General features: G+C 42.2%; 1 protein-coding gene across 1 annotated transcript in view; it reads right to left on the reverse strand.

The window, feature by feature from the left end:
* Positions 1-25,243, reverse strand: part of SMURF2 (SMAD specific E3 ubiquitin protein ligase 2) — a 132,160-nt gene that overhangs the window by 24,000 nt on the left and 82,917 nt on the right. Inside the window, exons 9-13 of the mRNA XM_030206868.1 lie at positions 16,895-16,979; positions 16,176-16,334; positions 2,965-3,172; positions 2,012-2,115; positions 1,143-1,257 (exon numbers count right to left, since the gene is read on the reverse strand). Coding sequence (XP_030062728.1) covers positions 1,143-1,257; positions 2,012-2,115; positions 2,965-3,172; positions 16,176-16,334; positions 16,895-16,979 — 671 coding nt within the window. The remainder of the gene's footprint in view (positions 1-1,142; positions 1,258-2,011; positions 2,116-2,964; positions 3,173-16,175; positions 16,335-16,894; positions 16,980-25,243) is intronic.

Below are 25,243 nucleotides of genomic sequence, written 5' to 3' on the forward strand. Positions count from 1 at the left end.
AGAGGTTGAGAACTTCTGATATAAGCGTATCACTAGCATTAAAGTTTGCAGAGCACATGATACTTTTAACAGATGATTACCCTGCAACTCTGGAGGGCAGGTTATTTACACAAATGTCACTGTGTGTCAAGGAATAACACAGAGTTTAAGCTACATGAGAACAAATTTACTGGCCTGACACGCAGAACACCCTAACACTAAAATAATACAATTAAAGACTCACTAATGTATTAAAATGGCAAAGCATTCCCACTCTTCCTGTTGGGGTAGGACTGAAATGGAGTGGAGGAGTGGCCTAGTGGTTAGGGTGGTGGACTTTGGTCCTGGGGAACTGAGTTCAATTCCCACTTCAGGCAAAGGCAGCTCCTTGTGACTCTGGGCAAGTCACTTAACCCTCCATTGCCCCATGTAAGCCACATTGAGCCTGCCATGAGTGGGAAAGCGTGGGCTACAAATGTAACAAAAATAAAATAGATACTATTGGAGATTCTACATGGAATGTTGCTACTATTGGAGATTCTACATGGAATGTTGCTATTCCACTAGCAACATTCCATGTAGAAGGCAGCGCAGGCTTCTGTTTCTGTGAGTCTGACGTCCTGCAGGACGTCAGACTCACAGAAGCAGAAGCCTGCGCGGCCACATTGGTGATCTGCAAGGGCCGACTTCTAGTGGAATAGCAACATTCCATGTAGAATCTCAAATAGCAGCAAAAGTGGAGGAGTGGCCTAGTGGTTAGGGTGGTGGACTTTGGTCCTGGGGAACTGAGTTCGATTCCCACTTCAGGCACAGGCAGCTCCTTGTGACTCTGGGCAAGTCACTTAACCCTCCATTGCCCCAGGTACAAATAAGTACCTGTATACAATATGTACGCCACATTGAGCCTGCCATGAGTGGGAAAGCGCGGGGTACAAATGTAACAAAAAATAAATAAAATAAAAATCTCTGATGCTCTACAAACAATGCTGAATGCTAAACTAAAGGAGGGCTTTCTTAGCATTATAAACATTAAAAAGCTTAATACTTAGGAGATCTTTATTTGCACTGCAGACACCTTGTGCCAACAGCCCAGAGATTTCTTCCTAGAACTAAAAGACATCTATATAAGGCATTTATTTCCCATGCGTAACCCATGTCCTTACCGGGTTAACTGCAGAATCTGGGTTAATTTGTAGTGTATAAATGTCATCTCGTGAATATTGGAAGAGCCCATAATATGGATTGAGCATTTCATGTGACAAAAGATAAAGCCATTCCCTAAAAAACAGAACAGGTAAATTTATCCAACTAAACGGCAAGTCTATAACAAAGTGCTGAAGGATGCGTACCCCTTTGTGCATATAAATGAACAAAAAATTAGCACTTACGCAAATGCAAGGGAAGGTACACATGGAAGAAGCATGGGTGGGACTTGGGCATGCCTCCTCTATGCAATACATTACGTGTGCCTGGTTTATGCTAATATTGTATAAGGGAATCCAGGCACCCAGATGCCATCACAGAAAAGGCTCTTATCAAGCACTATCGGGGCAAAAGGAGGCAGCTACTTATACAATTGTCCTCTCAGTCTGTGAAATTACAACTCACTCTTAAAGTTAACTGTTTTACTGCACAAGATTAGGAAATATTCCAGAGTCTCAGACTGAAACATACTATCTCAGAAAGACAATAAACGTTTTGACCATTTAGCACAAGGTGGTATCATTCATGCATAAATCAAGTGAAACAATACTTAAACAATGTTATAAAGAGAAAGAAGCAACCAAATCAGGCTCTGTATGGACTTAGGGAAATTATTTGCAAAGAAAACACTTTTGCTGTTGAGACCTATTCCCTCTCTTTTGGAAAATGTTCCAATAAACTGAGAAACAGGATTTTGGCAAGCCAAACACTACTGGAACACACAGTTTAACTATTCCTCAGAACTTCCCTCCTCCCCTTGAAAAAATGACAAAGTAATGCTATCATTTGAGCAAATGGAAGTCCCTCAGGTTGTATTTATATGACTCACCTAGCAACGCCACCATAATCAAGGCCTTCTTCACCACGAAATTTAATCATTAATCGTTTCCACAGGTCTTTGGGTCTCATTTTCATAATTTGCCTGTAGGACTCCTACAGTTATAAACATATTATTGATACATTCCTCCTGTTATAATAATTACAACCCTGTAGATCCAGCAAATTCCTGTACATATACAGGTCAGTGTTGACATATAGTCAGATATTCAGTGTCAGCTGCTATCCTGATATTCTTCCAACCACTGCTATTATCCTGATAATGGAGCTTGGGGGGGGGGGGGGGGTGGAGGAGACTGACTAGATGGCTAGGTCTATGGGGAATACTTGGACCTTTATCTTTGCAATTTTTTTCTTTTTGATCCTAATTTATTTTCACAATTAGAATGTTATCAAACTGCTCTGATATGTATGAGGAAGGGCAGAATAGCAAATTGTAATTAAAACATGCTGCTGATCTATTCCCTAGTGACAGTAGGGACCAAATTCTACAAGGTGCTAGTTGTTTGGGGTTTTTTTTCCTTATTGTGATTTTATTAGCTATTTTTGATTTATATTTTGAATTTTACTTATGAATTGCATTATTTTGTATTTTTATGAATTGCTCTTTGAATTGATAAGATGAAATAAAAGTGCGGAGAAAGAAGTAATCTCTTTCACTCAGAACACCAATTTACATGGTCCTTTGTGCTAGTCTTACGGTTTCTTTTTAATCATTTTTATGCTAAAATTCAAAAAAAAAAAAAAGTTAAGAGTGATTAAGTGCTTTTTTGTTCCTCCACCCCCCCCCCTCCTTTCCTTCTGGGGCCACTAATGATGGTTTCTCCTGGCCCAAGCAGAAAAAGGAGTGTGATGAGTGACCCTGAGGCTTTCCTCCCCTCCTCCACACTACCACAGCTGCACCATTAAGCCAGATTGGGGGAACAAATGTCCAATAACGCTTACCTCAAAAATCTCTTCTCTTGAGACTTCGATGCGACAGTGGCCTGCTTGTGGCTGCTGCTGTGATAGCTCCTGTCTCAATACCTTTAGTTTTTGCACTAGGTCTCGCTTGTATTTTGGGACTGTCAGACATTCTGTCTCCTCTGGCAGTTGGCACAAGGAAACCACCTGCTGCTGCTGCAGATGGTGGTCTTTAAGCTGGTTCTGTCGACTGGCGATTAAACAAAGAAATGTTCCAGTCAATTAAGCATTAAACAATTTATTCAGCTTACTGAAATAAGACATCTGGTTTGCAAGAACGTAAAAGGCAATGTGGTAAATTCAAAAATACTGTAAAACAAATGACTCATGCTAGATGCAAAAGACAACCTGCTGCAATGGAATTTAAACAAGCAGAAACCCTGCAATGGTAAATGGCTTTCCGACTATAGTTAATCATCACCAGGCAATGTAGGTTACTGTAAAGTAGTTAATGAGCAATTTTCAAAACTATATGGGTAGACTAAGTTTGTAGATATTTCTTCCCCACAGACCTTACTCCATTTCTGAAAGGAAAAAGTATATACAAACCACTTAGGGAAAAAGGAGATGCAGATCTGGCTTTCCCCTATAAACGTATATAGTTTTTGTGATCTAATCCTGCCTCTGAGCCCACTTACTTCTCATGCACTGTTATCTCCACATATATGGGACAGGCAATTTTTAGATACAATATTTATCTGCATATATGGGTTTTGAAACTGTTCCATTTAGGATTTACTTAGAGTATATTTCATGGCCTGTAATATCTATCTAGGGTTCACCATAAGGAAAAACTGGGATCAAACCCTTATAGAACACGGAGAGCAGAATACCAGTCAAATTGTCTGGTGTTCTGCTCTCCATCATTGTCTTTATGTGCTTACAATGGGCAGCCTATTAGCATCCTGGAAGCTGCATACAAAAATTCCTGAAGGGATATCAGAAAGCCCAGAAATTAACCAATACACGTAGGGCTAATTCACTAATTTCTTATACCATATTCTAATAATCCCTCCTTCCCCCACTTCATGGCCAAAAAAAACCATTTGAGCCTATCATACAAATTTTTATTCTCCCAATAATCACCCATCCCCAGCCATAATCTTGAGAAGATGTAAGAAATGTAGGCAGGTGGTGGGTAGAGAAGAGAAATGCATTAGTGCCCCTTAAGTCTTTTTTGTCCACAGCAGTGTCAAGTAGCTCTCCTAACAGCACCTCAGTTTTTGTTTTGTTTGTTTTTAACTCTGCTGACTGCTTCCTCTTCAGTTCCTCACTCTTCCCTTCAAAAGTTACAAATATTACTGCCACTTAGCAAGCCACTATATTTCCCTTAGAGGTGGGGGGGGGGGGGGGGAGGACTCTAGAATGCAAGGCCTACAGAATCAAGACCACTGCTCCACCACCACCACCACTTCTGATCCTGCTTGATTTCTGCCGGACACAAACACAGGGTAGCAATGATTCTGTGAGCAAATACAGTGTAGGTAAACAGAAAGGAAAAAAAGGACTCAGCCAGCTATAAGTAAACAAACCCCCAGTGACCCTGCTATCAGCGATGCTACTGTGAAGTCAGCCTCTAAAGCTTCCCCTCCTCTTTCAGGAGGGAATCCCCCTCCCAACATGGTAGAAATCCAGTCAGGATAACAATACAAAAAAATGCCATTCCTTAGACCAGCTAGTGCAAGCAGCAGAAATTGCACCTACATTGTAGGTGAGGACAACACTTGCTGTTATGTCATGGCCAGTACTTTTATGAAAATTGATATAATAGCCCATTATACATGTAAATGGGTATTTTTTTGTGTGCAAAAATGGTTTACAAAATTAAAGTACTCCTGATGGGTGGAAAGAGAACAGTTCTGTGCTTTATTTTTCTATTTTAATGTTATTTCAAAATATATTTTTGTTTTATGATTATATGGTTGACTTATTTTTTTATGATTTATGTTTCATATCATGTATACTTATTTTAGCAATGTAAACTGTCTAGATAATATATCTGATATGGGATATATGAAATAAAATTTAAACAGAAAACGTGGAAGTAGATGTGTTGGGATAAGCTATCTTTGATAAATTAAGTGCCAAAGGCAGCAAAGATGTATGCAGACACTTCTTAAATACTCTGCTCAACCAATTTCAAACCCATCAGTTTATTCTAATTACATGAACTGTTCATGCTGTAAAAAAAACTCATTGAACATTCTTTTCTATAAAGGCCTTGCCTTACAACTAAAGATACCTGCTTCTTTCCTTGAAAGATAGAAAATGGCTGTAAATAAAGGGCACACAGCTTACAGCTTGCCCATCTACACCAACCACAAAAGCTCTACAATCTTAGTCTCCCTCAGAGATCCTCTGCACTTGTCTCCTTGTGATCTCAAGCAAGGTACTTCACTCCCCACTGCTCTAACTACTAGGCTACTCCTCCTCAAAAACATAAAGCTTAGTTTTTACCTGAGGCAGTGGGGAGTGAAGTACCTTGCCCAAGATCACAAGGAAATCACTGTGGATCTGAACCCTTGTTTTCAGCCTGTTGCTCTAATCAGACTATGACTCACTTACCACTTCTTGGTGGTTAATCATCCACTTCCCAAATCTGTTCTCATTTCAGCAGTCCCCAAACTTGTCCTGGGGGAATCCCCAGCCAGTCAGGTTTTCAGGCTATCCACAATGAATATTCATGAGTGATTTGCAGGCACCTCCTCCACTGCATGCAGCTCTTGCTCATGAATATTCATTGTGGATATCCTGAAAACCTGACCCCCTCAGAACAGGTTTGGGAACCATAGACTCATTTATTGTTACTTTGCAAAGCATATGAAAAAGAAAATCAGATTTTTAAATAGGGCTGCTGACAGTGTTTCTCCGATACCCTTTTCCTTTGTGTGTGTTTTACCTTCATTTTAGAACATGGGGCCATACCAAACTGCACTGTATGCTTTTAATCTACTGGAAACATAAAACATACTTTATAAGCGTACAAAAAGATGTTTATGCTGGCAGCTTGGCAAGGACCTCGTCCCTTATACCTGGAATAGTCTAGACCACAGGAATGTGGGGAAGTCATATGCAACTAATTAGTAAGATAAACAAGCACTCCTACCCACAACCCTCAACATTTTATGGCAGTATTTTTTTTTTTATTACAGAAAACATGTCAAGCTTACTGCAACAAGAAGGAACATTTTATTGCTTGAGGCAAGGATGAAATTTAAACAGACATGCCAGAAAAAGAGGTGTTCTCTGGAGAAGTATAAAAAAACCCAAAAGGGACAGATGTAAAGACTACAAACATAGTGACATCCATAGTGACAGTTTAAGCTGGAAGAGCCAAATGTTTATCTGCCAATCTGCCTCTCTCCTCACTGCCCTAGCTAAGATTACCTCCCAGCTATCAAATGTACAAACCTGACCACCTGCAAATCAAGACTTCTATTAAAGTTGTTTTTGTCTCTCCCCCCTTTTGAGGGGTATCCAACATCCAAACATCCTATTTCTTTTACGAAATCTTATCCCACTCTCTGATGGCCAGTAATCCCAGGTTATCTACCACTTTCTCAGCAAGGCAGTATTGCCTGATAAACACCCTGCACCTTCCTCCTGCCAGCTTTATATCATGACCACTTATCCCTGAATTCAATTTTTTAAATACCTGAATTTTTATCATATTCCTCCCCCCCCCCCCTTTTCCCTTCTTTCCTCTAGTGAGCAATATTTGAATTATTTCTGCCTCTTTACGTATAGTTTGTGTGTTGCAGGTCCTCTATCAGGTTGGCAGTCCTCTGAACTGCTTCTAGCATTTCAACAAGGCGTGGTCTCCAAAACTGAATACTGTACTCCAAGAGACAGTAGTGTGTCCTACACAAGGGTTAACAGTATTATTTTTTTCCCAGTGGTGACCCCTCTTATATATTCAAACTATTCCTGCTACTTTTACACCAACTGATAGCCTTCAGGTCATATGGGATTGATTGCTTCTAGTTCTATCCTAAGATTGTTCAAAACTTGATACAATTTCAAAGAACAGACTGGATTACTGCAATGCACTATACAATGGTCTGACTACAAAGGACCTGCACCAGCTCCAGTTGATTCAGAATGCAGCAGCAAGACTCATAGAAGGTTGCAAGCGACATGACCACATCACACCATTTTTGCAAAATGTTCATTGGCTATCAGTACAATACAGGGCTAAATTTAAAACTCTATGTCTGATCTTCAAGGCCCTGAAAGGAAATAGCCCCGAGTGTCTGAAGAATAGGATGATCCTCCACACACCGCCAAGGACACTAAGGTCCTCCCAAGGACTTTCACTAACTACACCCTCTCCAAAAGACACGATGTGATACCCGTAAGTGAGCCTTCTCTAGAGTAGACCCACACTCTGGAATGCATTGCCTGAAAGGCTCCGCTTAACACAAGACCACCTCTACTTCAGGAAGCAGGTGAAAGCTTGGCTCTTCAACCAAGCCTTTAATGGAAGAACTAACTTGTTACTCTCACTCACACAAGGACTGATTCGGGATGCACACACTGCAGTGGGACATGTTTATCCACTCCTACCCTAGCTGAGATAATATTTAACAATCTCTCTGACCTCACGTGCAACTTTCTTCAAATCAATCACCTTACTTTCTAATTCTTCCTACTTTCTTACTCATCCTTCACTACCAATTATAATGTTCTAGTACATATTGTGTTTTATTTATTTTTTTTGTTACATTTGTATCCCGCGCTTTCCCGCTCATGGCAGGCTCAATGCGGCTTACATGGGGCAATGGAGGGTTAAGTGACTTGCCCAGAGTCACAAGGAGCTGCCTGTGCCGGGAATCGAACTCAGTTCCTCAGTTCCCCAGGACCAAAGTCCACCACCCTAACCACTAGGCCACTCCTCCACTCCACTACTTGTCATTGCAAGTAGTATACCATGCCATACTTTGTATTGTTCGAATATTTTTACTGCTGTAATTGCCTATTGCTCATGTTTATCTATTCTTACTGTACACCGCCTTGAGTGAATTCCTTCAAAAAGCGGTAAATAAATCCTAATAAATAAACAAACATGGAACTGATGCAGGATCAGGAAAAAAAAGCCTAGAACAGTTTCTCTAACCCTTGTTTTCCCAGAGTTATTAGCATGATGAGCTACAATACACTGAAAGCTCAGTGGTGTCACATGCTAATTTAGGGGTGGTGGTGGGAATGAGGAAGTTTAGTTTTATAAAATGATAGGCTGCATATATAGTTTAATAGTTTAAAACAACTTGATAGACCACCCTTTTTGCAAACAAGTCAGAGTGGTTTATAACAAATAAAATCCAAATAGAAAGGAACGCCATATCAAATAGTAAAGGAACTCATCTCATGAACAAACATCCAACATTCAAACATCAAAAGACAATCTTCTGCATGCCATCCAACCTGGGGACAGACAGGATTCAGCTCCTCCAAAATGTATCAAAAAAATAAGACTTTAGTCTACTTAATTGATAAGATCTTTCTTCTTGAAGATGCAATGGCAACTGATTCCACAAATAAATTTAAAATGAAATCGGAGAAAAGTTTTCTTCACTCAACGTGTAAACTCTGGGATTCGTTGCCAGAGAATGTGGTAAAGGCAATTAGCTTAGCGGGGTTTAAAAAAGGTTTGGACAGCTTCCTAAAGTAAAAAAAGTCCATAGATCATTATTAAAATGACTTGGGAAAATCCACTGCTTATTACTGGGATAAGTAGAATAAAATGTATTGACCTTTTTTGGGATCTTGCCAGGTATCTGCGATCCAAGCATGACATTAAAAGCGAGTGCAAAAAAGAATTGAGTACTTGCTCATCAAAAAATGGACGGACTGCCCTCAGTAACCTCAAAGAAGCAAACCCAGCGTGCAAAGCACGTGAAATCTGCACCTTATCCTGCAAGAATGGAGGTAGAACTTATGGACAATGCAAATGACCAACCAGCCAACAGAATGTGGTCTTAACCACATTCAACACCACCGTATTTTGCACCATCCAAACAATCCTGAACTGTTGTCAGATCTGGTAAGAGGCAAACAAAACTCCACCAATAAAATATCATTTGCATATAAACTCACTGCAAACTGGCTGAAACAGTGGTGCCAAAAACAGATTAAAAAGTATCAGCAAAAAGGATGACCTTTGTGGAACCCTCTGCTTTAACTCACACACTGCTGAACACTCCCCACCTGCTTGAACCATGAACAAATGGCCCTGAAAAAAAAGATGCAAACCAACACAGAACCAAACCTCGAACCCCCAACATTTGCAAATGCTGCAACATAAGCTCATGGTCCAACACATCAAAGGTGACTGTTAAATCTAACGACACTGCCAATGCCATCCTACCATTATCCAACTGCCCGTGGACATCACTCAATAACAAAGCCAAGAGTGACTCTGTCCCATATCCTTCCTGAAATCCAAACTGTGTAGAATTCAATGCCCCAACATTCTTTATAAACTAATTGTTAAAATACTTTTCTCTCTACCAATTATGCCATCATGCCCAGATTCGATATAGGCCTATAGTTGGCTACATCAAGCACATCTTTTCCTGACCCCTTCAACACCGGAAGTACTACTGCTATCTTCCAGAGAGCCGGCACCACTCCTTCTCTTAAGCTTCTACAGATCATATCAAACACAAATAGCATCGACCCAACTGCTACTGCCTAACCTAAAAAGTAGGTAAAGGATCCAACTCCTTTCATACCCTGCCTAAACTCATCCCAACTAGGTAACCTAAATTCACCCCAGGTGAGACCTACATGCTCCCTACTCAAACCACAGTCCTCTTCTTCTCGACTTCTCAAACTATTCAAACCAAACCCAACACACAGATCCACTACTTTCTTAACAAACGCAGTTACCAAGAGATCCACAGATGGCATAGGGGATGACTTCCTATCTCGACTTCCCCCCTGAAATTCCCTTAAAACCTGATATACTTCATAAGCTGTATTCGGAGTGTGAGTAATCAAATATGTAAAATACTGTGCTTTTGCTAACTTTATTTGAGCTTGATATCATCGTTGTAAAGCCCTTAATTGTAAGCCCAACTGTCTTGACTGGTTTTCACCATTTTCTCTCTACACAACTGGCGGTGAAGCAGAAATAATCCCGAGTGAAACCACTGATTTTTCCTCATCCCCTATCCTACAAGGGATTATTCAATCTATTTCCTTCTGCAAGGTAGTATTCCAAACTGCTACCTGACTTTCTATTGTAAGATCCGCAAAAGAATCTGGGAAAACCTCCAAAAATGATTCCACCTGGGCCAAATCCACAGCCCCCAAATCTCTGATCAACTGTCTCAACATCCTTCTAATAACTTCATTCTCAGGATGCACACTCAGTGACATATATGGACATATATGGAGTGGAGGAGTGGTCTAGTGGTTAGTGTGGTGGACTTTGGTCCTGGGGAACTGGGTTCGATTCCCACTGCAGGCACAGGCAGCTCCTTGTGACTCTGGGCAAGTCACTTAACCCTCCATTGCCCCAGGTACAAATAAGCACCTGTATATAATATGTAAGCCGCATTGAACCTGCTATGAGTGGGAAAGCGCGGGGTACAAATGGAATATAAAAAACATATACTAAAAAGTGATCAGACCAAGATAATATATATTTTTTTAGTTACATTTGTACCCCGCGCTTTCCCACTCATGGCAGGCTCAATGCGGCAGGCAATGGAGGGTTAAGTGACTTGCCCAGAGTCACAAGGAGCTGCCTGTGCCTGAAGTGGGAATCGAACTCAGTTCCTCAGTTCCCCAGGACCAAAGTCCACCACACTAACCACTAGGCCACTCCTCCTCTTAACAACCCAATCTGCAATCCAAATTGTGGACTAACCAACACCAGATCCAGGGTATGACCTCCGGCATGAGTGGGACCCCCTTGTTTCAACAAAAGCCCCGACTCTCAATCTTATTCAAAAAATGCTGCATCTTTGCACTTCTCATCCACATGAATATTAAAATTTCCCATTGCCAGCAAATCAGAAAATTTCACAGCTAAAATAGCTAAACTTTGAAAAACAGTAATTTTCACTCCTCACTACCCAATGAGGGAGTGGGGGCAATAAAACAAAGCAACAACAATAGGCTTCATCCCTGATACCCTAATCACTAAAACTTCCTGGTATGGCAAAAAAAAAAAAAAAATCACCTCATAGCCTATGATTATTGTAAAAACAATCTTGAAACCCCAATTTAAGCCAGGATTAATATGAATATGAAAATCTGTTCCACAAAGCCAAATCAGCATTAGGTGCTGTACTTCTGCACCTGCTCTGAAAGAAATCCATTTAAAACACAAGTCAATTAAGAATAGCGAGTATCATATTTCTAAATGATTGCCATTTTAACTTAACACACAATGCCAGTCTTCACAGCTTATAAAACTATGGAAGAGTAGCCTCGTGGTTAGTGCAATGGGCTTTGATCCTAGTGAACTGAGTTCGATTCCCACTGCAGTTCCTTGTGACTCTGGGCAAGTAGTCACTTAACCCTCCAATGCCCCAGGTACAAAATAAGTATAATACAGAAAGGCACTATATCAAGTCCCATTCCATCCATTCCTTGGCCAACATAATTATGAAGAACTTTACAGTACTAGAAAGCTGGAAAGCCTCTTACAGCAAATATATTGGGTTAGAAATTTTAATAATACTTAAGGAGGAGGCTTCCATAGTGGAGTTCATGGCAGAAGAGGGCCCATTTGCAACCGTTCCTGGATCTTCTGAGGTGCATCTTCCTACTCCAGTCCCGCCTTCTCCACTATAGGGCCCTTAATTTGAGTGTTTAGGAAACCAAAGCAAAATACAACCACCTTACAAACACTATAGTTTCCTTCTATTCTGCAACAGTTGAGTCTCCTCTCTCAGCAGTGCACTAAACATTACTAAGTCTTTCAGTAAAAGGATCGGGTGTCGGGATGAAGGGAATTCTCAAGCTGTAAAAATACTCAGTTTAAATGAAAACAAAATATTCCGTGATATGCTTTCCTTCTGTTGTCAAATGAAAGATTCCTTTTGTCCTAGGTATAAGTACCAGTCATACTGATTTGTATCTCTATAACTGGTGTTGGGTTTGTATACTGGAATGAGTATTTAGTGTCTTGATTGGCTATGTGCCTGAGAACATTCCACTTTATTTATCAAAAGATTTCTAAACCATTTTCCCAACCTAAACTAATATCACCCAAAGCTGTGTACTAAACTAGAAATATAAAACTACACATTTACAGTATGATACCTTGGCATGGTTCCTCTTCCTGCACTGGCAGATGCCGGAATGTCTATGTAGAAGACTTAATGGTGAGAGAAAAGAGAAAGTGTGCCTTCGAGTGCCGGAGTACTGGGTGGGTGACTGGGGGTTTTAACTGGCATAGTATGTGAATTGTGCACTTCTGTGAGACTACGGGAAGACTATATGTATGTGTCTGTAGGGGATGGGATAGTGGTTGAGGGGGGAAGGAGAGAGAGTGTGTGTGTGTTTAATTTGAATAGAGAGATATCAATGTGTCAAAGGAGGGGGTATTTTGGGGTATTCTCACTTCATCCATCAGCCCCGCAATTCCCCCCCCCCCCAACTTCTCGGCACTCCATGCATTCATTCCCACCTCTTTCCCCCCTCTCCATTGCCATTAGCTCCTTTACCCTTCCCCCTCTCCCAAGCTTCCTTTTGCCTTTATCTCAGAGTAGGTCAGCACACTCTTTCACCCTTCGCCAGGGCAGGCCCACTTGTGCTACAGAGTTTGGGTTCCATGCAGCCCACTCCTTCTCTCTGCACCAGGATAGGCCCCCTGTTCTTACGCTACAGTGTTTGAGCTCTCTGTGGCACAGTCCTTCCCCTCTTCTTGTGCCATTGAGTATGGGCTCTCTGAGCACACTCCTTCACTCTTCGAAAGGGCAGGCCCTCTGTTCTTGTGCTACAGAATTTAGGCTCCCTGCAGCACATTCCTTCACTTTCACTATTACTGCAACACATGGGTAATAATGGGCAAACATGACTCGCAGTATTAAAGTGCTAATGGGAGGAATCAATGGAGGACCGAATTCCTCAAGGAATCCAAAGCATAAGTACCCTGTTTCCCCGAAAGTAAGACATCCCCCGAAAATAAGACCTAGTAGAGGTTTTCCTGAATTGGTAGATATAAGGCCTCCCCAGAAAGTAAGACCTAGCAACTTTTTGTTTGAAAGCAGGGCCGCAGAGAGCCGGACAAGGCCGCCCCCGGGCCGCCCCTCCATCCTCCGTGGCTCCCGGAACTAACCTTAAACACCTCCTTTCACCTTCGCAGTAAGCAGCAGCAGGGCAGACCTCTCCTTCCTTCCGTGCCCCGCCCTCGCGAGGGTGGGACACAGAAGGAAGGAGTGGCCTGCCCTGCTGCTGCTTGCTGCGAAGGTGAAAGGAGGAGTTTAAGGTTAGTTCCGGGAGCGACGGAGGGCAGGCGGGCCAACCCCGATCCAACCCCAATGTTTCCCCGAAAAATAAGACAGCCCCTGAAAATAAGACCTAGCGCATTTTGGGGGGCAAAAATTAATATAAGACAGTGTCTTATTTTCGGGGAAACACGGTACATACGTATTGCCATACTGGGAAACACCAAAGATCCACTGAGCCCAGCATCCTGTTTCCAACAGTGGCCAATCCAGGTCACAAATACCCGGCAAGATCCCAAAAATGTACAAAACATTTTATACTGCTTATCCCAGAAATAGTGGATTTTCCCCAAGTCCATTTAATAACGGTCTATGGACTTCTCCTTTAGCAGAGAGAAGTATTACATCTTATAAGGTTAGCATGCTTTATATATGTGCAGGGCTAATGGAAGACACTAGACCCAAAACTATAACTATTTTTTATGTCCCTGTTTCAATTCAAATACTTTTTTTAAATCATCTGTGCTGAGTAACATCAACATAATAGTAGTATCCATTTACTACTATACTACTACAAGGTGTATGCAATGTTGCACAGATGTAGAAAAAAAAGCCCATACTCTCTTGTAAGTGAACCACAGATATATTTATTTATTTATTATTTAGATTTTGCTCACACCTTTTTCAGTAGTAGCTCAAGGTGAGTTACATTCAGGTAACTCTGGATATTTCTCTGTCCCAGGAGGGCGCACCTGAGGAAATGGAGGGTTAAGTGACTTGCCCAAGATCACAAGAAGCAGCAGTGGGATTTGAACTGGCCACCTCTGGATTGCACGACCGGTGCTCTAACCACTAGGCCAGTCCTCCACTAGCAACATTCCATGTAGAAGCCTGCCCTTGCAGATCAGCAACGCGGCCGCGCAGTCTTCTGTTTCTGTGAGTCTGACGTCCTGCACGTCAGACTCACAGAAACAGAAGCCTGCGCAGCTGCGTTGCTGATCTACAAGGATAGGCTTCTACATGGAATGTTGCTAGTGGAATAGCAACATTAACACTCCATGTAGAATCTCAAATAGTAGCAACAGAATCTCAAATAGTACCAACATTCCTTGTAGAATCTCAAATATTAGCAACATTCCAGAATCTCAAAAAGTAGCAACATTCCATGTAGAATCTTCAATAGTAGCAACATTCCATATATTTATATTTTGCTCACACCTTTTTCAGTAGTAGCTCAAGGTGAGTTACATTCAGGTACACTGGATATTTCTCTGTCCCAGGAGGGCTCACAATCTAAGTTTGTACCTGATGCCTCCTATGGCTATCTACGGGATTTTTCTATTTCCTGTTTAAAGGATAAGTAATAAAAGCCCTGTACTGTCACTTAACCCTCCATTGCCCCAGGTACAAATAAGTACCTGTATATACTATGTAAACCGCTTTGAATGTAGTTGGAAAAAACACAGAAAGGCAGTATATCAAGTCCCATTTCCCTCTGAGTTTGTACACGTAAGTTGTAAAAGTCATAATTATCTGAAAACTACTGAACATACATGTTAACAATTCGAAAAATATTGTTCATAAGACTAGCGATAAATCCTTGTCAAGTAGCTTCTAAGATCCAGATCAGCCTGCCTGTGCAACTCTCAAAGACAAAGCATGTGAGATGCAACACCTAACTACACCAGACACATCTATGAGTCATACGTAAAGCTATGTTTGCACAGGAAAAGAAGTGAACAGTTTTATGCGACACTTCATGCAACACAAAATCAACCCTCTCTGCAAAGGAAACAAAGCTACAATTGTCTATGTGACTGCACAGGGAGGGGTGAAAATGCAGCACAGCTGGGAACTACTTCTGTGTTGCTCTGGTCTTTAAGACAGTGGTGCTCAAGTCACTCTGAAGGAACCCTGTTTAACTGGATTTTCTGGCTATCTCTAATGAAGATGGAGGGTATATATTTGCATACAGGACATAAAAATAGTGTGGGTCCTTGTGATTCTAGGCAAGTCACTTAACTCTCCATTGCCTCAAATACAAAAATCCCCAAAAGAAAACAAGAGAACCCCCACACCTTATTATGAGCCCACTAGAGACAGAGAAAGTACCTGTGTATAATATGTAAACTGCTTTGGCTGTACCACAGCTTGGAGAAAAGGCGGCTGAGAGGAGATATGATAGAGGTCTATAAAATAATGAGTGGAGTTGAACGGGTAGATGTGAAGCGTCTGTTTACGCTTTCCAAAAATACTAGGACTAGGGGGCATGCGATGAAGCTACAATGTAGTAAATTTAAAATGAATCAGAGAAAATATTTCTTCACTCAACGCGTAATTAAACTCTGGAATTCGTTGCCAGAGAATGTAGTAAAAGCGGTTAGCTTAGCAGAGTTTAAAAAAGGTTTGGATGGCTTCCTAAAGGAAAAGTCCATAGACATTATCAAACGGGTAAAATCCATTATTTGTGGCATAAGTAGTATAGAATGTTTTGTACTTTTTTGGGATCTTGCCAGGTATTTGTGACCTGGATTGGCCACTGTTGGAAACAGGATGCTGGGCTTGATTGTTGGTCTTTCCCAGTATGGCAATACTTATGTACAGAAAGGCAGTATATCAAATGCAAAATACATTTTATGCATATCCTGAAAACTCGACTGGTTGTGTGGAGGAATCGTAGAACTGAGCACCACCATTCCAACTGGCAGGCTACAGGCACTTTATTAGTGCAAGACAGACACAGATGGTCCGAAACAGCTTTGTAAATTTCTGGGGGCAGTTACTTACTTTAAAACTAAATGTAAATTAGCAGATAACCGTGGGTCCGTGAACTGCGTCGTTCTGTTGTTATGGTCCACAAAATAAACTCTGCCTGTTGCCGTGTTACGGATTTCCCATCCAGGAGGCAAAGGGCCAAGCTCCTCGCAATTGATGTTGCTAAGATCCCTGCAGAAACAAATGTTAAGTGAAAAATATTTCAGATTCAAATGAGAGTAAATGTACTAGAAAAATTCCATGAAGTCTGAGCAAATGTATTGTTTCAGAAACTTTATCTCCTCAGCTGGAACCACTCACTCCCAAGGTACAAAAAAAAAAAAAAAAAAAAGCCTCAGAAAGACCACCTCGTAGCCTATGATTATTGTAAAAACAATCTTGAAACCCCAATTTAAGCCAGGATTAATATGAATATGAAAATCTGTTCCACAAAGCCAAAGCAGCACTAGGTGCTGTACTTCTGCACCTGCTCTGAAAGAAATCCATTTAACACACAAGTCAATTAAGAATAGCGAGTGTCATATTTCTAAATGATGAATGAACATTAGTTCCTCTAAAGATCCTACCTATCTAGCCACATTTACACAATTGGACTGGACAAACATTTTCTTTAAATACCATGAAACAAAATGTAAGACTCTAACATTCTATATATTTTGTAATCCTATTGTACTGCTTACCTGCACAATTCTGGAAAGATTAGAAAACACAAGACCAACGTCTCCTCTTACCTGGGCACTCTTGGATCATGCCATGTGCTTACACCAGTCTGAGTGTGCAGAAAATAGACCTGGCCCTGCTGTGTTGTCCTTTGCTCTGTTAAAGCAAGAAACAGTAGTAATTGTAAAACACAAGAGCAAAGGAGACTAGACAAGTGGTGTCAACTGAGGAGTAGAAATCATCTTCCCCACTCCCAAAAGGTATAAACTTTTTAAAAAAATTGATAAGAAACCTTCAAGTGGCAACTGACAGAGGCAGGTGGCATCTTATAGACCAGTCAATTTATTGTGGAATGGGCCTTTGAGGATCAGAGTCCGCTTCATGCAACTCACAAAGTGGACTCTGGTCCTTGAAAGCTCATGCCACAGTAAATTGGCTAATCTATAAAGTGCCCCACCTGTGTCTGTCAATTTTGTTATACCAGATTATCATAGCTATCCCTTTTAAGTTTCATAAAGTGGCAGTATGACCTAGATTATTACATTATCACTTTATTTAGTCTTACCCCTCACAATTATGTTTTATCAAATGCACTGTAATTGCTGTAGTCCTGCTTTTTTAAAACTCCCCTTCAGTTATTAGAGCTCTGTTCATATGTCACACTGTGCAACATTTTCATGCAGTTTTGTGCATTTTGCTGTTGCAGATCTGTTTGGGCTGCTTGATCTTCTACAAAGCACACACTGTGCTCAACTCAAGCTTTTCTCAACATGACTAGAAGGGATTACAAATAAAAGTATTATTTAGCTTTAGGGAACAGCAGAAATCACACAAGTACTTTAAGGATACAGTCATGGTGCAAGGATAAGGGATTTAGATTTGTTAGGAACCGAGCAACATTCTGGGAAAGGAGGCGCATATTCTACTTTAACCAGGATGGAACCAGGAGCTAACATTTAAAAAGGAGACAGAACCGTTATTAAACTAGAATCTGGAGGAAAGCCAAGTTACTCAGAAGCACATGGTATCTTTGAAGGATACTATCAAAACTGGGAAGCTGGCATCTCAATTGAGAGGTTGCAACATTCGCAAAAATAAGCTAGAAGCCCTTAAAAGGAGAGCAGGGTAAAGACGGCAAATTATCACTGTCAACTGCTAGGAGTAACCCCTGGTCTATTTTTGTTTCCTCTCGAGCACTAGCAACGTTTCACCTAATGCTACTCGCACCAGCTCCAGCATCTTGCCTCGGCCGCATTCCTACACAAACAGGAAGTTATGTCAAAGTGGGGAGGGGTGGGACATGGCGCAGCGCCACAGTCCCTGGAGCTAGCCCTGGGTACAAATAATATCACAAGGATAAGGGTGGATCAAATTGGAAGTAGGGGGTGACACTATATTTTAAAGAGGGAATTCTGTCTAACAAAATTCAACAGGAAACGGATAATGTGGAATCCTTATGGATAGAAATTCCATATGGGAAGGGGAAAAACAACTGGTAGGGCTATACTTCCATCCACCTGGCCAGAACATACAGACAAATGATGAAGTGTTGACAAAAATTAGGGAAGCTAACAAACTTGGCAACAGTATAATAATGGTTAACAAAGTAGATGGCAGATAAAGACCTGAATGGTCCATCAAGTCTGCCCAACAAGATAAACTCATAGCATAAGGTATAACTGTAGAAGTCTGCCCGGCACAGTCCAACAGTTACAATCATTATCAAGTCATGATTATGTGATGTAAAATACTTGATCAGCTTTGATTTCAATTACCTCAAAATTGACTGGATAAATGTCACATCACAAAATACCATGAAAGTGAAATTCCTAGATTAAATTACTGCTTCACAAAGCAGCTGATTCAGGAACCGACAAGAGGGGTTGTTATTTTAGATCTAGTCTTTAGTGGAATGCAGGATTTGAGGAAAGAATAATTGGGGCTATTTGGCAATAGTAATCTTAACACGATCAAATTTGAGTTAATAACTGGAGTGAAGACACTAAAGAAATCTACTGAGTCATCATTTAACTTTTGAAAAATCCAACTATAATAAAATGAGGAAAATGGTTTTAAAAAAGGTAAAAGAGCAGCTGCGAAGATTAGGAGTTTAAATCAAGTATGGACATTGTTTAAAAATACCATCTTGGAAGCCCAGACCAGACCTGCGCCACATTATTAAAAAAAAAAAAAAAAGGCATTGTTAAAAGGTAAGGTGAAAGAGACTAATAGAAACAAGAGAGCATGTTTCAAAAAAAAAAAAAAAAAAAAAATGGAACAATGATCTGAATGAAGAAAACAGGAAGCATAATAAGCACTGGCAGTTAGAGGCAAAGCATTGATGATAAAGGCTGAAAAAGAATTTGAAATGAAGCACGCTATAGAGGTAAAAACCGATAGTAAACACTTTTTCAGATACATTAGAAGCAGAAAGCCTTTGAGGAAGTCAGACCATTAGATCATCAAGGAATAAAGAGACACTAAATGAATTCTTTACTTCAATCTGTACCGAGGATGTAAGGAAGCTTTCCCATGCCAGTAACGGTATTTAAGGATAATGACAAAGGAACTGAAACAAACCTCTATGAACCTGAATGATGTAATAAGTCAAATTGACAAGTTAAAGACCATCAAATCACCTGGACCAGATGGTGTAAGCCCCATAGTACTGAAAGAACTAAAAAATGAAATTGCAGATCTACTATAAGTCATTTGTAGCCTGGTCATTAAAGTCATTCATGTTACTTGAAGACAGGAAGGTGGCCAATGTAAAGCCCAGGGTTCTAGGGGTGATCCAGGAAACTACAGACCAGTAAGACTGACATCAGTACTGGGCAAAATGGTAGAAACTATTATAAAGAATAAAATTATTGAACACATACCCCCCCCCCCCAATATTCAAAACCATTTAACTGGCCAGGAACAGTACCTGGACAACGGCACTTAATCAGCTATCTGGCGATATTCTGTGGGGGATTGTCGGCTATTCCCAGCTGAATATTCCTGGTTAGCAGCTAGGAGATAACTGGCTATATTGCGTGATATAGCCGGCTATCCCCAAATATTCAATGCATAGCTGGTTATTGTAAGCGGATACATTGGACCGCGTAGATAGCTGGAATATCTTTGGCTGGTTTAAACTTAACCGACTATCTCCTAATATTAAATTAGATGTTTTAAGTTTAAACTGGCCCAAAACAAACTGGATATTCAATGCTGGTAACCAGCAATGGCCCAGCATTGAATATCCAGGCTGACCACTGACCATGGGAGTTAGCCGGGCTCCCTCTCATGGTCTGAATATCAGCCCCATAGACAAATATGGTTTATGTTTAAATATTTATTTTAATCAGTCGTCAACAAACTTTCAATATACAAGGTAGCAAATACTCAATTCGTACATAAGCACAACAGCAAACAAATGATGACCAAAAAGACCAATTTTATATTACATCCCCCCCTCCAGATAAACATGGTTTAATAGAACTACTACTACTACTTATTTCTAAAGCGCTACTAGACGTACGCAGCGCTGTACACTTGAACATGAAGAGACAGTCCCTGCTCATCAGAGCTTACAATCTAATTAGGACAAACAAGAGATAAGGGAATATTAAAGTGAGGATGATAAAAAAAGGGTTCTGAACAAGTGAATAAGGGTTAGGAGTTAAAAGCAGCATCAAAAAGGTGGGCTTTTAGCTTAGATTTCAAGATGGCCAGAGATGGAGCTTGATGTACCGGCTCAGGAAGTCTATTCCAGGCCTATGGTGCAGCAAGATAAAAGGACAGTCAACATTTTATTTATTTGGATTTTGCTCACACCTTTTCAGTAGTAGCTCTCAACATGGATTCTGCCAAGAGTAGTCTTGCCACACCAATTTGTTATTAACAAAGATGAGAGACTCCTTGGAAAATTAAAAAGCATAGGATAGTGGGCAATGTTTTGTTGTCTATTTTTATTTGGCTTTAGCTCACACCTTTGTCAGTAGTAGCTCAAAGTGAGTTACATTCAGGTACACTGGGTATTGCTCTTGTCCTTGGAGGGATCACAACTGAATTTTGTGCCAGAGGCAATGCAGCTGGCTTGCCCAAGATCACAACGAGCAGCAGCGGGATTTGAACCGGCTACCTCTGGATATCAAGACTAGTGCTCTAACCACTTGTGGATTGTGAACTGCTTAAAAGACAAAACAGAGAAGGGTTATATGGCTAGTTCTCTACATCAATGCTTCTCTACCCTCTTCTGAAGGCATTCACTGCCAATCAGGTTTTCAGGATTACCACAATGAATATGTATGAAACAGATTTACATAAAATGGGTCTGCTATACACAAAATTTGTAGTAATCCTGAAAACCCAAGTGGATGCCTCCAGGAGAAGGTTCAGAAGCACTGAAATAAATGGAAAAAGGTGAATAGCGAAGTGCTGCAATAATCTTTATTGGTCCCATGTTTTTTTTATTTTACTATGTTTATAAATGCCCTCTATTAATATTTTGAAAATTAATTTAAAAAATTGTGTATTTATAATAAGTCTACGACTGGGTCCAGAGCATTTATGGTAAAATTATGTCTTACCTGATAATTTTCTTTCCTTTAACGTAGCAGATGAATCCAGGAACTAGTGGGTTAAGTCTGCCTACCAGCAGGTGAAGATAGAGATAAACTAAAGGCAGTGATGCCAGATGGCCAGCTCCTTCCTCAGTTAGTATGTCATTCATAAGCATTTGCCAAGGCCAAAAATATGAAACCAATAACAACCAGAAACCATCCTCACTATGAAAAACAGAGAACCAAATAAGAACTTTGAAATAACTGCAACTTGATTCAGAAATCGGAATCCTTTTCGTGTTCCCATATCTGTCTGAACTCTGAAAAAGAGAACCCAGAAGGAAAAAATAGCCACACTGTGCGGAAAATGAAAAAAAATGTTGGCTGAACTAGGGAGGGATCCTGGATTCATCTGCTGTGTTAAAGGAAAGAAAATTATCAGGTATGACAATTTTACCTTCCTTGTCACTTGCAGCAGATGAATCCAGGAACTAGTGGGATGTACCAAAGCATTCTTTAAGAAGGGTGGGAAGCCGATGCTCCCCGCGCCAACACTCCCGCCCCAAAACTCGCATCCTCCCGAGCAGACACGTCTAGCCTGTAATGCTTCGCAAAAGCCCAAGTAGACCCGACAAATCTCTCCCAGAGATTACGCCTCCGCCTCCACCCAAGAAGCCGCCTGTGCACGAGTAGAATGCGTCTTCAGGGCCACTGGAGACGCCCGCTCTTGTAACAGAAACGCCACTCCAATGGCTTCCCTAATCCAGTGAGCAATGGAAGCCTTAGAAGCCGCCTCACCTCTTTTCGATCCAGACAAGAGCACAAAGAGATGATCCAAACGTCGAAAGTCGTTCGAGATCTGCAAGTACCGAAACAAGGCTCTCCGCACATCCAGGAAACGTAGTGAGGCAAACTCCCCCGGATAATCCTCTCTTCGAAAAGACGGAAGATAAACTGCCTGATTGACATGGAAAGTCGAAACCACTTTAGGTAGAAACGACGGCACCGTCCGTATTGACACCCCTGCTTCAGAAAACTGCAAAAAAGGATCTCTGGAAGACAAAGCCTGAATTTCAGAAATCCTCCTAGCCGAAGTAATGGCCACCAAAAACACTGTCTTAAGTGTTAGATCCTTCTCAGAAACCTTATTCACCGGCTCAAATGGTGGGGCCTGGAGGGCTCGCAGTACCACATTCAAATGCCGATTGATGTAGGCCACCCGTTGTGTTGTCCAAGAATACACGAACTGCCTGCCCACGAAGAAGGTCCTGAAAACTCCGCAGCGCATTCACGACTGCTCGCAACTCCAGACGATTTATCGGCCAAGTCACTTTGAGAGGGGTCCACGATCCCTGGGCTACTCGATGAAGACAATGGGCTCCCCAGCCTGCAAGGCTGGCATCCGTCACGACTACCACCCAATTGGGAGACGCCACAGAAATACCCTTCTGCAAATTGGCTGACTGGAGCCACCACGCGAGACTGTCCCTGGCCCGGCTCAACCAAGGAAGGTATTGTTGATAATCCAGCGACGTCAGCGTACATTTGCTCAAAATTAAATTCTGAAGAGGCCGCATGTGAGCTCTTGCCCATGGAATGACCTCCAAGGTCGCCATCATGGAACAGAGGAGCTGAACATAGTCCCACCCTCGGGGAGCGCAACAACTCATTAAGGTCCGTACCTGAGAAAGCAATTTGATCCTTCGCTCCCCGGGGGAGAAACACCTTCCCCCGCTTCGTATCGAATTGCACTCCAAGATACTCCAGACTGAGTAGGAACCAGATGACTCTTGTCCATATTGACCACCCAACCTAAGGACTGCAACACCGCAATCACTCGGTCGGTGACCACTCGACTCTCCTTTGCTGTCGTTAACCGAATCAGCCAGTATTCGATATATGGATGCACTCAAATCCCCTCCTTCCGCAGGAACGCCTCCACCACCACCATGACCTTGGAAAATATGCATGGGGTAGTGGCCATTGCGAAAGGAAGGGCCCGAAACAAAGTACTGACCCAGCACCGCAAATCTGAGAAATCTCTGATGGGGCTGCGAAATGGTAATGTGCAGGTAAGCTTCCCTCAAATCAAGACCTGTCAAAAACTCGCCTGGTTGAACAGCAGCAATAACTGCCCTTAATGTCTCCATGTGGAAGTGACGAACCCGCAAATACTGGTTTACTTTTCTGAGATCGAGAATAGGCCGAAAAGCTCCTACCTTCTTTGGAACCACAAAGAAGATGGAGTACCGACCTGTGCACCTTTCGAGAGGAGGAACAGGCACGATAGCCCCTATCCTTAGCAAGTCTCGCAAACACTGCAGAACCACTGTCCTCTTGGCCCGCGATACACAGCGGGACTCCAGAAAAAAAAGTGTGACGGGAGAGAAGAATTCTAGCTTGTAACCTTCTTGCATCACATCGAGGACCAACTAGTTCAAAGTAATTCTGGCCTACTCTGGAAGAAACAGAGAAAGCTGACCACCGATCTGCTCTCCTCCCGAGTGGACCTGCGCCCCATCATTGGGAGACCCGAGAAGGAGCCCCCTGACGAGAGGGGGGTCCAGCTGGACGCTTCTCGTTGCAAAAGGAAGAACGCTGCCCAAAACGAGGAAACTGAAAGGCTGCATTGGACTGCCTCGGGCGATACCGTCGCATCTCTCTGAAACGTGACCTCGAGGCTCCCTGCCTGGAAGTAGACTTGGGTCTATCCTCCGGAAGACGCTGAGATTTGGAATCCCCCAAATCTTTAACAATCTTTTCTAGGTCTTCCCCAAAAAGCAATTTCCCTCGGAAAGGCAATTTAATGAGCCGTTGCTTAGAGGCCATATCTGCGGCCCAATAACGGAGCCACAGAAGACACCGAGAGGAAACGGTCAAGGCCATGAGTCTGGCCGAAGCACGGACCAAATCATACAAGGCATCCTCCAAGTACGCCAGCCCAATATCCATCAGTGACATCTGAGGAATTCCCGCCATATCAGACTCCGAAATCAAATCCATGACAGAATGTAGCCAACTGAGACAAGCTCTAGCCGCATAAAAACTACAAACAGAAGCGTGAAGTGTCAAAGCGGCCACCTCAAAGGCACATTTTAAAGAGGCCTCGTCTTGCATATCCTTAAGTGCCACACCACCTTCCACTGGAAGAGTAGTCTTCTTAGTGACCGCTGTCACCAGGACACCCATCCTAGGTAGAGCAAACTGCTCTAAATGGTCCGCTGAAACCGGATACAGCCTGGCCATAGTCCTGGCTACTTTCAGCCCCCATCCGGATCCGCCCACTGGACCGAAATCAACTCTTCAATAGCTTCATGTACCGGAAAGGCCTTAGAAGTTCGTCTGGTACTAGCCATCTTGGGGTTGACCGCCTGAGAAGCCGCAACCTCAGGGTCCTCTATATTAAGGGCTTCCAGTGCCTGAGAGATAAAAGAAGACAACTCCTCCTTACGGAAAATCCTCAAGGTGGAAGAGTCCTCTGGTTGGTCAGTGAGGACACCGTCCTCCACATCCTCTACCCCCGTCTGCTCCGAGAGAGCCACCACAGAGGAAGCTGCAGGCGACCGTATGCAGGACCCCTCCTCCTCAGACCCCAAAGAAAGCCTAGGCTTTTTAAGGGAGGAGAAATCCTCTGGGGAAAAACCCAAAATCTCTTGGTTACCCCCAGACCCCCTGGGAGAATCAAAGGCCGAAGCTGTCGCAGCCGCGTGAGGGGGGGGGGGGGGCAAGGCCCTTTTCAACAAAAACGCCTGATGGAGTAGCAAAATAAACTCTGGCAAAAACCCCTCTCCCGCAATGGAGGAGGCCGCAGCCATGGCACCTGCACCACCGCCCACAGTGCATGACGGCCCCTCCTCCCCCCCCCCCCCG

The sequence above is a fragment of the Microcaecilia unicolor genome, chromosome 6 (genome assembly GCF_901765095.1).
Source record: "Microcaecilia unicolor chromosome 6, aMicUni1.1, whole genome shotgun sequence".
NCBI classification, from domain to species: Eukaryota; Metazoa; Chordata; class Amphibia; order Gymnophiona; family Siphonopidae; genus Microcaecilia; species Microcaecilia unicolor.